We start from the raw sequence: 15023 nt of genomic DNA on the forward strand, positions 1-15023 counted from the left end.
TCCCACCCCTACATAGTAGAAATCGCTAGATGTTAGAAAGACTTCAACTCAAATAGTTTCTTCTCTCCAACTGCTAAACTTTGGAATTCCCTCCTGGGTCTCTGCTACCCTGACAGAATTTCATGTGTAATGTGAACGAACATCTTGCTGTTCAACTCCGTACATAGTATCCGACAAATGTTGTCCCAAATAATAGGCCCATACTTCACAGTGGCACTGTGCCTTGCTTGGGGTGAAAAAGAAAAAAAAATCTATGAAAACTTACTTAGAACATGGATATCTTTTTTTGTGTACGAAAAACTTTGCTAACCTGAGATATTTGGTTTAATATATACATTTATATTGTCATCATGAATTTCACTCGAATCAAGTATATAGATTTCCAAGGGCGTCATTCCTGAAATCTGTAATAAAATATGCGAGGTTGCCGTATGAAAATGCTTTTAAAACACTTTGGAGAAACGTAGATTTGTGGAATATTTATTGATTGGTGTCTAATTCACATTGCTAAAATTTCACAAAAAAAAATCACAAGATGTATCTGAATTTTCACGAAAATTTTCTTTCACCTAGCTGAAACCACTGTCATACATTTTTCCTACTCTTTATCTGTACCTAAATCAAAGCATACATTCCATGAGCAAATCTTCTTTCTTAGAAGTGCACGACTGTGGAACTCTCTTCCGTTGCTTGTTTCCCACCTGACTACAACTTGGATGTCTTCAAGTCCAGCATAAACAAATTCCTGATAAACCGCCCCCTTAAGTAAAACACTTTATCAAATCTCCAATAATAATGATTACTACGATACTATCCCATTGATTACTGTACACGCAATAACCCTTATCCTCGAGTGGCTAGTGGACCTTGATAAGTGGTGACCTCCATGTAAAAAAAAAAACAGAAATAAAAAGAAGCCCCTTGGCATGAAATTAAATTAAACTAAATATAGTCCACATTGTTACACCTTACTATTAGATGTTTTACAAAATTCATAATAATCGGTTAATCAGTTTAGGGATGAATTCTGTACAAAGGTATATATAAACGTAAACACATACCTTATATATATATATATATAGCAGGGGGATCCGACGATGCCTAGGATGGGACAAGTATCAATTTCCAATACTTTTACTGTCATCAAAAACGGTGAAATTACCTATTTTTCAATAAAATCGATTAATTGCCTACTCGAGTTCGGGACTCACTACGGTGCACCAGGAGAAAACTTCACCTACCTCCTCGCAGTGACTTAGTCCATAATACATTGTAGTCTACATTGCACTGTAGAGAACCTACTTTTGATTTAAAAAAATACTTTTATGTAATGGCTTGATTAAAGTTTTTAAATGCAAAAGTTAAGTATCATGATTCAGTTGTTTTCTAAACAGAAACTTTAAGTTCGGCTGCATCGCAGTATTATCAAAGAATCTATTGTTGAAATCGACAATAAGGCGGGCCTTTCTACTTGTACAGTGATAAAACTTGCCAAATGCATTTGTGATGTTAATTTTGTTCAAATAAGCCAGTACCATTTTAATTTGATTTTTCGATTTTAAATTAACGATTTCAATACTTATCAGAGAAATTCTAACAAAAAACCTTTTAGGAACACTCCCAGACACATAAAGTATATTTGTGTGAAATTTCTAAAAATCAGCCCAGATATTTCGGAGTCCATACGGAATGAACTCACACACAAACACACACACACACACACACACACACACACACACACACACACACACACACACACCAATTGCCTTTTATATATAAATAGATATATATTTTTTAATATTATTTTCTTCACTGGAAACATGCTAATTTTTATGCTCATCCCAGAAAAAGTGAACTTTATGTTATTAATATTAATATTTAAATATAAAATTGGAAAGTTTTATTTCAAAAGTGTATATATATATATATATATATATATATATATATATATATATATATATATATATATGATATATATGATCTATATGATATATATATATGATATATATATGATATATATATGATATATATATATGATATATATATGATATATATGTGATATATATATATGATACATATATGATATATATGTGATATATATATATGATATATATATGATATATATATGATATGTATATGATATATATATATATATGATATATATATGATATGTATATGATATATATATATGATATGTATATGATATGTATATGATATATATATGATATATATATGATATGTATATGATATATATGATATGTATATGATATATATATGATATATATGATATATATATATGATACGTATATGATATATATATGATATATATGATATATATATGTGATATATATATGATATATATATGTGATATATATATATGATATATATATATGTGATATATATATGATATATATATCATATGTATATGATATATATATATGATATGTATATATATATGATATATATATGTGATATATATATGATATATATATCATATATATATATGATATATATATATGATATGTATATATATATGATATATATATGTGATATATATATATGATATGTATATATATATATGCTATATATATGTGATATATATATATGATATATATATATATGATATATATATATATCATATATATATATGATATATATATATGATATGTATATATATATATGATATGTATATATATATATATATATGATATATATATGATATATATACGATATATATATACGATATATATGTATATATATATGATATATATATCATATATATATGATATATATACGATATATATATATACGATATATATGTGTATATATATATGATATATATATGTATTTATGATATATATATGATATATATATGTATTTATGATATATACATGTATTTATGATATATATATGATATATATATTTATGATATATATATATGATATATATATTTATTTATGATATATATATATGTATTTATCATATATATGATATATATATGTATTTATCATATATATGATATATATATGTATTTATGATATATATATATGATATATATTTGTATTTATGATATATATATATGATATATATTTGTATTTATGATATATATATATATATGATATATATTTGTATTTATGATATATATATATATATGATATATATTTGTATTTATGATATATATATATGATATATATATGTATTTATGATATATATATGATATATATTTGTATTTATGATATATATATATGATATATATATGTATTTATGATATATATATATGATATATATATGTATTTATGATATATATATGTATTTATTATATATATGTATTTATGATATATATATGTATTTATTATATATATGTATTTATGATATATATATGTATTTATGATATATATATATGATATATATATGTATTTATGGTATATATGATATATATATGTATTTATGATATATATATATGATATATATATGTATTTATGGTATATATGATATATATATGTATTTATGATATATATATATGATATATATATATGTATTTATGATATATATGATATATATATGTATTTATGGTATATATATGATATATATATGTATTTATGATATATACATATATATGATATATATATGTATTTATGATATATATATGATATATATATGTATTTATGATATATATATGATATATATATGTATTTATGATATATATATATGATATATGTATTTATGATATATATATGATATATATATATGATATATTTGATATATATATGATATATTTGATATATATATGATATATTTGATATATATATGATATATTTTATATATATGATATATATATGATATATTTTATATATATATGATATATATATGATATATTTTATATATATATGATATATATATGATATATTTGATATATATATATGATATATATATGATATATATATGATATATATATGATATATTTGATATATATATATGATATATATATATGATATATATATATATATACATATATATGATATATATATGATATATATATATAATGTTGAAAATAGAGGTTATATTTAGCAACCATGGAAAAAGATACCATTCAGTAGAGATGAAAAAGAAAGATGGAGAAGGAAGCAAATTCAAAATAAAAAGCAATCAAATGATGAGAGAGATAAGACATAATAGAGCTGATACAGAAACAATTAAGTCAGAGAAGAGTGGAGGGGAGGAACAACAAGAAGAGGGGGTGCAACAGAAAGTGAGAGAGGATTGGTGGCAGGGGAAATGGTTTCAAAAGAGGAAATCCTCAAAGTTAATTGTTGAATGTTTCCCCTGATTGTCTCTGTTGTGAAATTGAATGATATTTTCCCTTTCTACCAAACAAACTCTTTAAGGCTTGAGAGAAGATATTTCTTAAGATAATTTCTGGCCATAAATTCTGGGTGGCTTTTTTGCATTGCAATCAGGATTAGTCGTATGACTTTTTCTTTGTCTTGCATCTTTTATTGCCGCATTTCGATTCGTTCTAAAAAAGAAACAAATATTATTCTATTATAGGTTTTCGCAATTTTACAGCAGAATTCGTTCTTTACTGTGTATATTTAATATTGTTTTTTTTTTACCGTTGCAAGCCAAATAGAGAGAAATGTAGAAAAACAATGTTATATTAATCTTTCAAGAGGGGAAGAGAGAGATTGATGGACATCTTTGGAAAACACGAATTTTTACATTCAGATTCCTTCAAATTTTGTCTATCTGTTCTTTAGCCAACTTGCTGTACTAAAATTAAAAATTGCATTTTCGTTGGTCTGTCTTGTTTATGTATTTATTTGCTTCCCCACGAAAGCAAATTAAACATAAGGTCGTTTTTAATGTGGGGTTAACCCAGCTCCCCTAAAACAGGGGTAAATAGGGGGAACTCTGGCAGTATCCAAAAAAATAATAATTATTTAAGTATGAAGGGTTTCCCTTACATTGACCAAAGACCAATTAACTTAATGCGCAGCATCTGCAAAAAAAAAATACTACACTTTGATCCCGGCCCGAAGCCCAATAACAACAGAGTATTTATTTGCATCTCCACTGAGCAAATTAGGCATAAGGCCGTTTTTTAATGTGGACAGATTGGAGAAATTGGGACCAGCTCCCCGTGGAGTAGGGGAGCTGGATAGTGACAATTGGTATGAAGGATTTCCCCTATATTGACCAATAACTTATATATGGGGTTGCCGCCACATATGGTCTTTGCTTGCAGTATCTGCCGGAACAGATACTACTCTTTGATCCCAGCTCGAAGGCCAAGAACAACAGGGTATTTATTTGTTCCCCCACCGAGCAAATTAGGCACAAGGCCGATTTTTAATGCGAGGAGTGAAGGGGAAATGGGGACCAACTCCCCGGGGAGTAGGGGAGCTGGAGCGTGACAATTGGTATGAAGGGTTGCTCCTACATTGACCAATAACATGTGTGGTTGCCCCCACATATGGTCTTTGCTTGCAGTATCTGCCGGAACAGATACTGTACTTTGATCCCGGCCCGAAGGCAAGAACAACAGAAAAAAGACAACCCTCTTTTCTATTTTGGTCTGTCTTGTTTAGATTTAATATAGAATTTTTTCAATGTGTCATACATAAATAGGATTTAGTTACACTCTCTTATTTAGTTATTTTTTATAGCATTCTGTTTGTTTGTTGTATTTAAATTGATGTTACCAGATCAGGCTAGCTGAAGATAGTCGTTTCCTGATGTAAAATGCACAAAGGAGTTAGTGTTTAGTTTGGTCTCTTATACATCACCCGGAAACGCACTATGATCTTGCCTTCTATCAAAGATATTTAACTATCCCTATTACTTGTTAGCATTCAAACAAAACAAGCCTGAAAGATACCCCACTTCAACCAACCATCGTTAAGTCCCCTAAAACAAAGCTCTCCAAAGTTTCGAATGGGGGTTGACCATATTGCTGACTCTTTAGCGCTAACGCGGGCCAAAAAATAAAAAATGAACTGGACGTATCATAGCTTTGCTCATTGCTTTGCTTTTTAGTAAAACTGGTTTTTGAAAATCTCTCTTTCTTTTTTTTTTCTTTTTTTTTAACTATTTTCAGCACAAAAAAAGCAAACAAAAAAAAACAAACAAACAAGCAAGAAAAAACAAAAGAAAAAAAACAATACATTATTTTCACTCATTTCTATTTTTTTTTTTTTTTTTTTTTTTTCTTGAATATTTTCACGTTTTCAATAAGAACTCCGCGAGCTGGATTAAATATTATGACAGGCAAGATTTAGTCTGCGGGCCATAGTTTGGAGACCTTAGAATCAAAACCGGCTAGCCAAAAGGTAAACTTTTCAAGAGCCAATAATGAAGATAGGGGTTCCAAGACTGACGGATTAAAGAAACGACATTTAAAATTTATTTAATTCTTAAAAACTTTACTCCAAACCAGATCATTGGTCCTGCACCTCACCAATTTTTTCTTTTTATGCATTTTTTTTTTGTAAATATCCCTTTTAATAAATTATATATTTTATATAATTTTCTATGCCATTGTTGTTTCATCAGCATGCTGTGTTTATTTATATTTTCTATTAAATCGCGAATCACTTATTGTCTTATTCTTATTATTTCCATTTGAATCCTGGTTCGCATCTGGCGATAATTTATCCACTTGTACGATCGCTGGTTCTTGACAAAAAGATACACATAAAGTTAGATTTTGTTGCCGGATAATTAAGAACTGCCTGATGCATATCGTCCTTTGCATTATATATCAGTGTCTAACCGATTTCAAATGTTCCGCCTGTGGCTAAGTAGGCGGTGCTGTCCATATGTCTCCCTTCTGTGGTTCTCTATGGTGCCATCATTCAACTTTCTTTCCCGCCATTCCGATATTCAGTCCTCCTTTCATCTATTTCTCCACATCTTTTCCCCTTATCTCCCCTTAAAGGATGGTTTTGATGGAACTCTTCCGTCAGACACCACCCGTTTCATTCGCTGATCTTGAGAAAATACCTCTGGCCACTTTAGTTTGCATTTCTTTATCAGACGTAAGGATGTTTTTCATGGCAACCATTGGTTTATCTTTTTCCATTGGGTTTCGTTTACTTTTATTTTTTTTTTTCGTTACCGTTTTTTTTTTTTTAATCAACGTGATTTTTTTTCTTTTTTGTCTTCTTCATCTGAGGAGGCACAAAGAAGTTTTCGAAAATGCGTCTCATGTCTGTGTAACATGGAGTTTCTTTTCTCGAACTTAATATTTATATATATGTGTGTGTGTGCATGTGTAGCCGCACATAAATAGTTATTTTCTAGTTTGATTTATCGGTGCTTCTACAGAATTGGGGCGAGATTTTCTAGTCGATAAATAGTTTTCACACATAGAACAATGTTTTCTACTGTTTTTTTTGTCAATTCTAATAAGTTACAATTGTAGCTTCCAAATTATGCAGTCGAAATTACCTGAATATTATTGAATTATTAAAAAAACAATTCTAATCGTGTTTGCAGATAAAAAATGGACATTTTTCTTAAATTGAAACGGAAAATTACCTCCCTTTTGAACTCTTCTGTGTATTACGATCGTTTTCATCAAATTCTATTTTTATTTTCTTTAATAAATGATTTTCCATCTTATCGACTTTCGTAATTTCTGATATAATAATCTTAAATATACGAGGAGTACGCAGATACCATTGTTTCCATGTGAAATTCATTATTGCGATTTCTGAAATGTCGTCCCAATAGTGTAGAAGCGTCGCTTTTTCTCTAGGACTCAAGCACTTTTCTATTTTGCTTTGGTTTCTTTGTATCAACCGGTAATGCTGAAACTCTATAACTATTTTTAGGAATTTATTTTGTAAGAAGATCAATTAAAAATAATTCCTTATTTCAACGTCCGATGAACAAGAAACAAGCTTGCGGTTTTATCTCTTTCCTAAGATTATTAGCTTGTGATTTTAAACCTACAACTGTCGACTGCATAATCTACACAGGCATCCATTTAACCATTCATGCAGATTATTTATTGGCAGTTAAGTGACTCCCTATTAGGAAATCACTAATATAGAAGGTTGCACTCATTCACTTAACGATTTTCCATTGATTTTCTTTGTGGGGATAGGTATCATTGCATTCATTTTAGATCCAATAACTTAAAACAAAAAAGGAGTGTATAAAATCTATATAGATGTAATCATCATCAGAAGCAGCAACATCTTTTGGCTTAACGTCTGTTTTACATACTGGCAGTTCATTATCTATAACATAAACAGTTCATTATCTATAACATATACAGTTCATTATCTATAACATATACAGTTCATTATCTATAACATAAACAGTTCATTATCTATAACATAAACAGTTCATTATCTATAACATAAACAGATCATTATAATATAAACAGTTCATTATCTATAATATAAACAGTTCATTATCTATAACATAAACAGTTCATTATCTATAACATAAACAGATCATTATCTATAACATAAACAGATCATTATAATATAAACAGATCATTATCTATAACATAAACAGTTCATTATCTATAACATAAACAGATCATTATAACATAAACAGTTCATTATCTATAACATAAACAGTTCATTATCTATAACATAAACAGATCATTATAACATAAACAGTTCATTATCTATAACATAAACAGTTCATTATCTATAACATAAACAGTTCATTATCTATAACATAAACAGATCATTATCTATAACATAAACAGTTCATTATCTATAACATATACAGTTCATTATCTATAATATAAACAGTTCATTATATATAATATAAACAGTTCATTATCTATAAAACAATACAAGAAGTTAATTATTTATGATAAAATATAAACAGTTAATTATTTATAATATAAGCATTTCATCATATATAATAAAAGCAGTTCATTATTTATAATATAGTATAAGCAGTTCGTTACCTATAATATATAAGCAGTTCGTTTATTATAATATAAGCAGTTCACTATCTATAATATAAGCAGTCTATTATCTACAATATAATTCAGACAGTTTATTATCTATAATATATGAGCAGTTCATTATTTATAATATAATATATACAGTTCATTATCTATAAGATAAGCAGTTCATTATTTATAATATAAGCAGTTTATTATTTATAATATCGCTAGCAGTTCATCCCAGCTTTGCTCGAGCCCTATATGCTGTTCATAACTTTATGTGCATATATATATATATATATATATATATATATATATATATTAAAAATATATTATGTGCATATGCATATATATATATTAAAAAGTTTGACTTATGTCCAGGTAACCAACATCTAAACTTTCAAGTGTTTAGGAAAAAATTGGCAGGAGAGTTTGGTGGAGTCTGCAAAGGTCAACTCTTTCAACTTTGACCTCCTGGCAGCCAAATTTTCGCCCAAAAGCTAATTAAAAAGCTTGCTGCATCTATGAATACTCTTAATGTAAAATTTCTAGTGTTTAGACCCAAAATTGGCTGAATAGTTTGCTAGAGACCGCAAAGGTCAAACCTTTTGAACTTTGACCTCTAGGCAGCCAAATTTTAGGCCAAAAACCGATTGAAAAGCATGCTCTATGCTTGAATACACTTTTTGTAAAATGTCAAATGTTCAGACCAAAAATTGGCTGAGTAATTTGGTAAAGACTGCAGAGGTCAAACTTTTTTAACCGTGACCCCAATTTTGACCCCTGAACATTTTTCTTTTGCTCAAACAAAATTAAAGAGTTTGATCAATGTTCAAGTATCTAAAATTTCAAGTGTTTAGACCCAATATTGGCTGAGGAGTTTGGTAGACTTTTCAAAGGTCAAATTTCTGACCGAAAACCAATTAAAAAGATTTTCCCAAATATTAATATCCCTCGTATCAAATCTCGAGTCTGTAAATTGAAAATGGACAAAGTAGTTTGGTACACACAGACGTACACACACAATTTCACTTGAATAGATATATAGATATAAGCAGTTCATTATTTATAATATTATATGAACCGTCTATTATCTATAATATAATATGAGCAGTTCATTGTTTATAATATTATATGAACCGTCTATAATCTATAGTATAATATGAGCAGTTCATTATTTATAATATTATATGAACCGTCTATAATCTATAGTATAATATGAGCAGTTCATTGTTTATAATATTATATGAACCATCTATAATCTATAGTATAATATGAGCAGTTCATTGCTTATAATATTATATGAACCGTCTATAATCTATAGTATAATATGAGCAGTTCATTATTTATAATATTATATGAACCGTCTATTATCTATAATATAATATGAGCAGTTCATTGTTTATAATATTATATGAACCGTCTATAATCTATAGTATAATATGAGCAGTTCATTGTTTATAATATTATATGAACCGTCTATAATCTATAGTATAATATGAGCAGTTCATTATTTATAATATTATATGAACCGTCTATAATCTATAGTATAATATGAGCAGTTCATTGTTTATAATATAAACAGTTCATTATTTACAAATTGTATCTCTTATAATAATTCTTTGTATTTTCGTTTCTTTCAGCTTTTGAATCAAAGACGAACACATTTGGTACTCCCACGTTTCTACCAACACCCACAAATGTTACTGTAAATACAGGCGAACAGGCAATTCTTCAGTGTGCTATTGCAAACTTAGGAACAAAAACAGTAAGTAAAACCATTCCTACTCATCCACTCTTTATTGGTTTCTTAATTCCTATTCACAAAACTCTTGCACAGCTGCCTTAAGCAGGTCTCTAGAATTTAAACAGTTACGTTTTTGTTTATCGGATCCAACAAAATCCTCGAATGGTAATCAATAAACGCTTTTGTTCAGAAAGAGTTACCCGAAATAAATGCGTCTTCGGTGAAATTGGCTGGTAATCTGGATGACGTTATTTTGCTCATTTGCGTAGCAATAGTTTTGCTGATAGGTTTACGCTTTTAAAGTTACCTATTGGGAAAGCTTTATGCATATAAACTTCTTACGTAATTAAGTGGCAAACCGTAAACACTACAACAAGCTCTCGCTATAAATCCCCCCCTACAACGAAGACACTACAAAGAGGACCTACAAAAATTAAATTATTTTAATCTACTTTTTTTTAAATAACGTTGCTGATGGATCTGTTAATAGCCAACCTCTTTCTGATACCTACATTTCTTTGCAAAGTTATTCCAAGGGTAGTTGTGGCTCGGTGGGGCATTAGAATACGCTGACTGCCCCCCCCCCTGCAGAGTGTAAAAGTCCCTCAATGGGGGTCCTGAATATGACCTTAAACTATATCCAGTGGTGAGGCTCCAGCTTGTGGGCTTTGGGGAGTGTGGAGCCACCCTTTAATTACCATTGCTCCCAGGTCCACTCTGACCTGGAGTGGTAGTACCTGTTAGGGTCCCAACTATGGGTTAAATAGAAACCGACGTTAAAACAACAAATATATTCTATTAAAAAAAAATTTCTTCAAAATCTTTGGATTCGGCATTAAATAACCCGAAAAGGGTTGATATGCCGTAAAACAAAAACAACCAACCAACCAACCAATCCAAGGGTAGTTCTCAAACACTTCATTTCAAAGTCGTTGAGTTCCTCTCATGCTTTGTTGATATATTCCATCTTTCACTTTTATATGCAGCAAAAGGAACTATCGAAGGGACGTCGGTATGTTCTTCTTTATTCATGTATTTTTTGAGACGTCCAAATGCTATTCTTATCCTTCTTTTAATATCAGATGAGGATCCTGGAAACACTGAGCCAAGAAGTATAAATTCTTATATGAAATAAGGATGTAGATATTAATGAAATATTAGGTTGGCGCAAAAATAATATCGTTTTTTTTTTGTTTTTTTTGCGTATATATCTGATAAAAAACGACATTACTTTTGCACCAACCTAATAAACTGCATCGGATTGAGTGAACTAAATTTTATAAGAAAACTTATCTTGCAGAACGAATTAGTATTACAATCTAAATTATATAAATTCTAACAAGAAAAAAGCACTCAACTTAATTGATATAAGATTTTCTTTTTTTCTTTTCTTTTTTTTTTGAGGTGGGGGTTGAATTATTACATCTATCTTACTTATATATTGCCACTTAAATGGATTATTTCAAAGTATTAAAAAAATTCGGCTCTAAACTCAAAGACCACAGTAAGCGATGTTAGGTCAGAATTGATTCTTGAGCTGTCTTTGCTCTGTCGTTATTTTCATGGCAAGTACTCGTCTAAGCTTCAAAGCCCCCCCCCACCTTACTCAACTTTCACATAAATAACTCGTCTAGCTACAACCACTATCAACAATTTCCCCTATTCTCTATCTGTGCCTAAATCTAAACACATATTCCATGACCAAAGCTTCTTTCTTAGAACTGCTCATCCGTTGAACTCTGTACCGTTGGCCTGCTTTTTGGCTGACTACAATATGATCGTCTTCAAGTTCAATGTAAACGATTTCGTGTTGAACCGCCCCCTTAAATAATCAAATTATACCCAATTTCCACCCCTAATGAGTATTACGCTGCCCCAGGGATAACTATGTACTCATTGACCTAACTTTTATATCCACAAGTGACCCCTCCTTATAAAAAAACAAAAGCAAGGCACATTGTAACTTAGATGTAAAGGCTAGCAGGAATTATACTATTACAGTGTTCCACGGGATAATTATTCACGTCGATGTACTTGTCGAAGGGTCGTCGGTTGTGATGTTTATGTTTTGAATTGGGCTTTATTTATTTATTTATTTATTTATTTTTTGATGAGTGGTTTCTTTTGGTTGAAAACGCAACAAGGACCCTCTCCTAGATAATTGATTGCAAATCAATTACCAAAGAAACAATGTCGAAGGTATCTGCAAATGTTTTCGAATCTATTTGCGAGGATCGTCGGAATGAGAGTACGAGTGAGTCTGCACGATTGTTTATGTTCTTAGTCTGCAAGCGCGTCTGCAGAGTCCAAGGGATGACTGCTCGTGAGTCTGCACCTGTTGATTGCGTCATCTGTGATGGGGAGATATTTGTCGAGATTGATTGCACACTGTGGTTGAAGTCAGTTACACAAAGGCTTGCAAGCAAGTCTGCAGTGCCAGGTACAAACGAGTTTGTACCCGTGTCGGTGTGTGTTGTTTGTGTTGATCGCGTCCCCTATGTGTTGGTTGAATCAACGAACGGCTAGCCGTTGAGTGTTTTGATGTGCGTGTTGCAGCTTAATTCGTGTTAAACTGGTGTGACTTCATCCATGACGGCCAGTTGTTGATTTTTTTTTTAATGTGCGTGTTGCAGCTTAACTCGTTTTGAACTGGTGTGACTTCTTCCATAACAGTCGTTATTGATGTCTATTGGTTTTATGGGCTTGACAAATATCCGTGACGGTCTGGGTTTGTAGAATCAGTCGACGGAGAACGCTTAAAAGGCACTGAAGGGGTTGTTGATGTTTGCTGAGCTTGACCTTTTGTAAATTCCATATGAAGTCAAGAGCTCGTTGTTGGTTCTGGGTTGAGTCTGTCGAGATGCTTGATAGTCATGGTTGAACGTGGCCAACTGAATCAGGAGGGCTGATACAATGATCTCCTTTTTGTCCGAGGTTTCTGCTATCTTCTTTGCCAGCCGTTTTGCCTGTGTCTAAGATCACGTATGGGGTCACCACTTGTTGTGGGGCCGAATGTCGGTGGCAATCAACTCCACAATTAAAAGATGACACAGGCAAGAAAAAGACGAAAACGACGATGGCAAACAAGAGATGACAAACTCAGTAGGTACCGTCGTGGATGGATATAAATCCGTCCAGGTTTATTTTTCCAAAAAGAAACTGGAGAGGTCTTAGACTGAGGGTAGCTGGTACAGCTACGAGGTGGTTGCCAATGGCTACAGAAAATGTGCAGCCTTGAGATGCTGGACTGCTGGAAATCGAGTGAGAGTTGACAGCGAGTGGCTGTTGCTGCTACTGAATTCGGCCGCTGTCAGGGATAGTCTAACCCGTTCTGTATGGGCATGGCTGCTGCTGCTGCGTTGGGTTAGGCCAATGATGAGCCCAACCTCGCCATTTGTTGATCTAGCCGCGACTGGTTATTTATTTGTTTCCCACGAAACAAAATGTGACATAAGGTCGGGTTAATGTGGGAGATTACCAACTCCCCTCAAAAGGAGATTCTGCAAAAATTAAATTTCCTTAGTATAGAAAGGTGTCCCCTCCATTGACTAAGGACAATTAATTTGAGTGCATCATCTGTGCAGGCATTACACTTCAGTGCCCAACCAAGTACAAATACCGGGAGCAGGTATTGTATTATTACAGTGTTCCGCGGGTTAATTATTCACGTTGATGTACTTGTCGAGGGGTCGTCGGTTGCGATGTTTATGCTTTGAATTGGGATCTTTTTTTTTTTTTTTTTTTTGATGAGTGGTTTCTTTTGGTTGAAACCATGACAAAGTATATTTAGGTGATAGCACTGATAGCAAATACTAAACCATGCATGTTATAGTACAAAAGCAAACCATGTTATATTTCCAAAAGAAAATAAATCACCAATTTTATTATTAACCCCCCCCCCCAAAAAAAAAATCACAAACGTATATTTTATATTATCCGAGAAAAAAATCGAAACACTTATTTGAATACTTATTTTTGTAAAAGAAATTATTTTTTAAAAATTCTGCTGATTCAGATTGGTACTTATGGCGGCATTTAAAATTAAAGCAAATACAGAAATGTCTGTATAATATGCGTAGCAGTCACGGGACGAAGATGAAAAAATTTTAAATCCTGTAATTTGGTCATGTAGTCTTTTTTTATTATTTTAGAAAATCAACTATTACTGTTTTTATGAGAGCGAAAAAATGAAATCAGCTAATCAGTGGACAAGAGCAGTCAAACCTGATGCACGTGGAAACTTAAGATAATCACTAATTACCTCCCCTTATTATGTCCTTTAGAGCAACAGGGCCTTGTCTGTCACTTATCTGTAAAAAAAGAAACTTGATCAATTTTTGTGATTTTTGGAATATGCAA

The 15023-nt window shown here is 30.8% G+C and overlaps 1 protein-coding gene across 1 annotated transcript in view; it reads left to right on the forward strand.

The window, feature by feature from the left end:
• Positions 1-10556: 10556 nt before the first annotated feature.
• LOC145272023 (protein amalgam-like) overlaps positions 10557-15023 on the forward strand; it is a gene marked incomplete at its 5' end in the record, with an annotated part of 739512 nt that continues 735045 nt past the window's right edge. Inside the window, one exon of the mRNA XM_080127019.1 lies at positions 10557-10685. Coding sequence (XP_079983145.1) covers positions 10557-10685 — 129 coding nt within the window. The remainder of the gene's footprint in view (positions 10686-15023) is intronic.

This window comes from Euprymna scolopes, chromosome 4, assembly GCF_053919585.1.
Source record: "Euprymna scolopes isolate OS-2025 chromosome 4, ASM5391958v1, whole genome shotgun sequence".
Classification (NCBI taxonomy): domain Eukaryota; kingdom Metazoa; phylum Mollusca; class Cephalopoda; order Sepiida; family Sepiolidae; genus Euprymna; species Euprymna scolopes.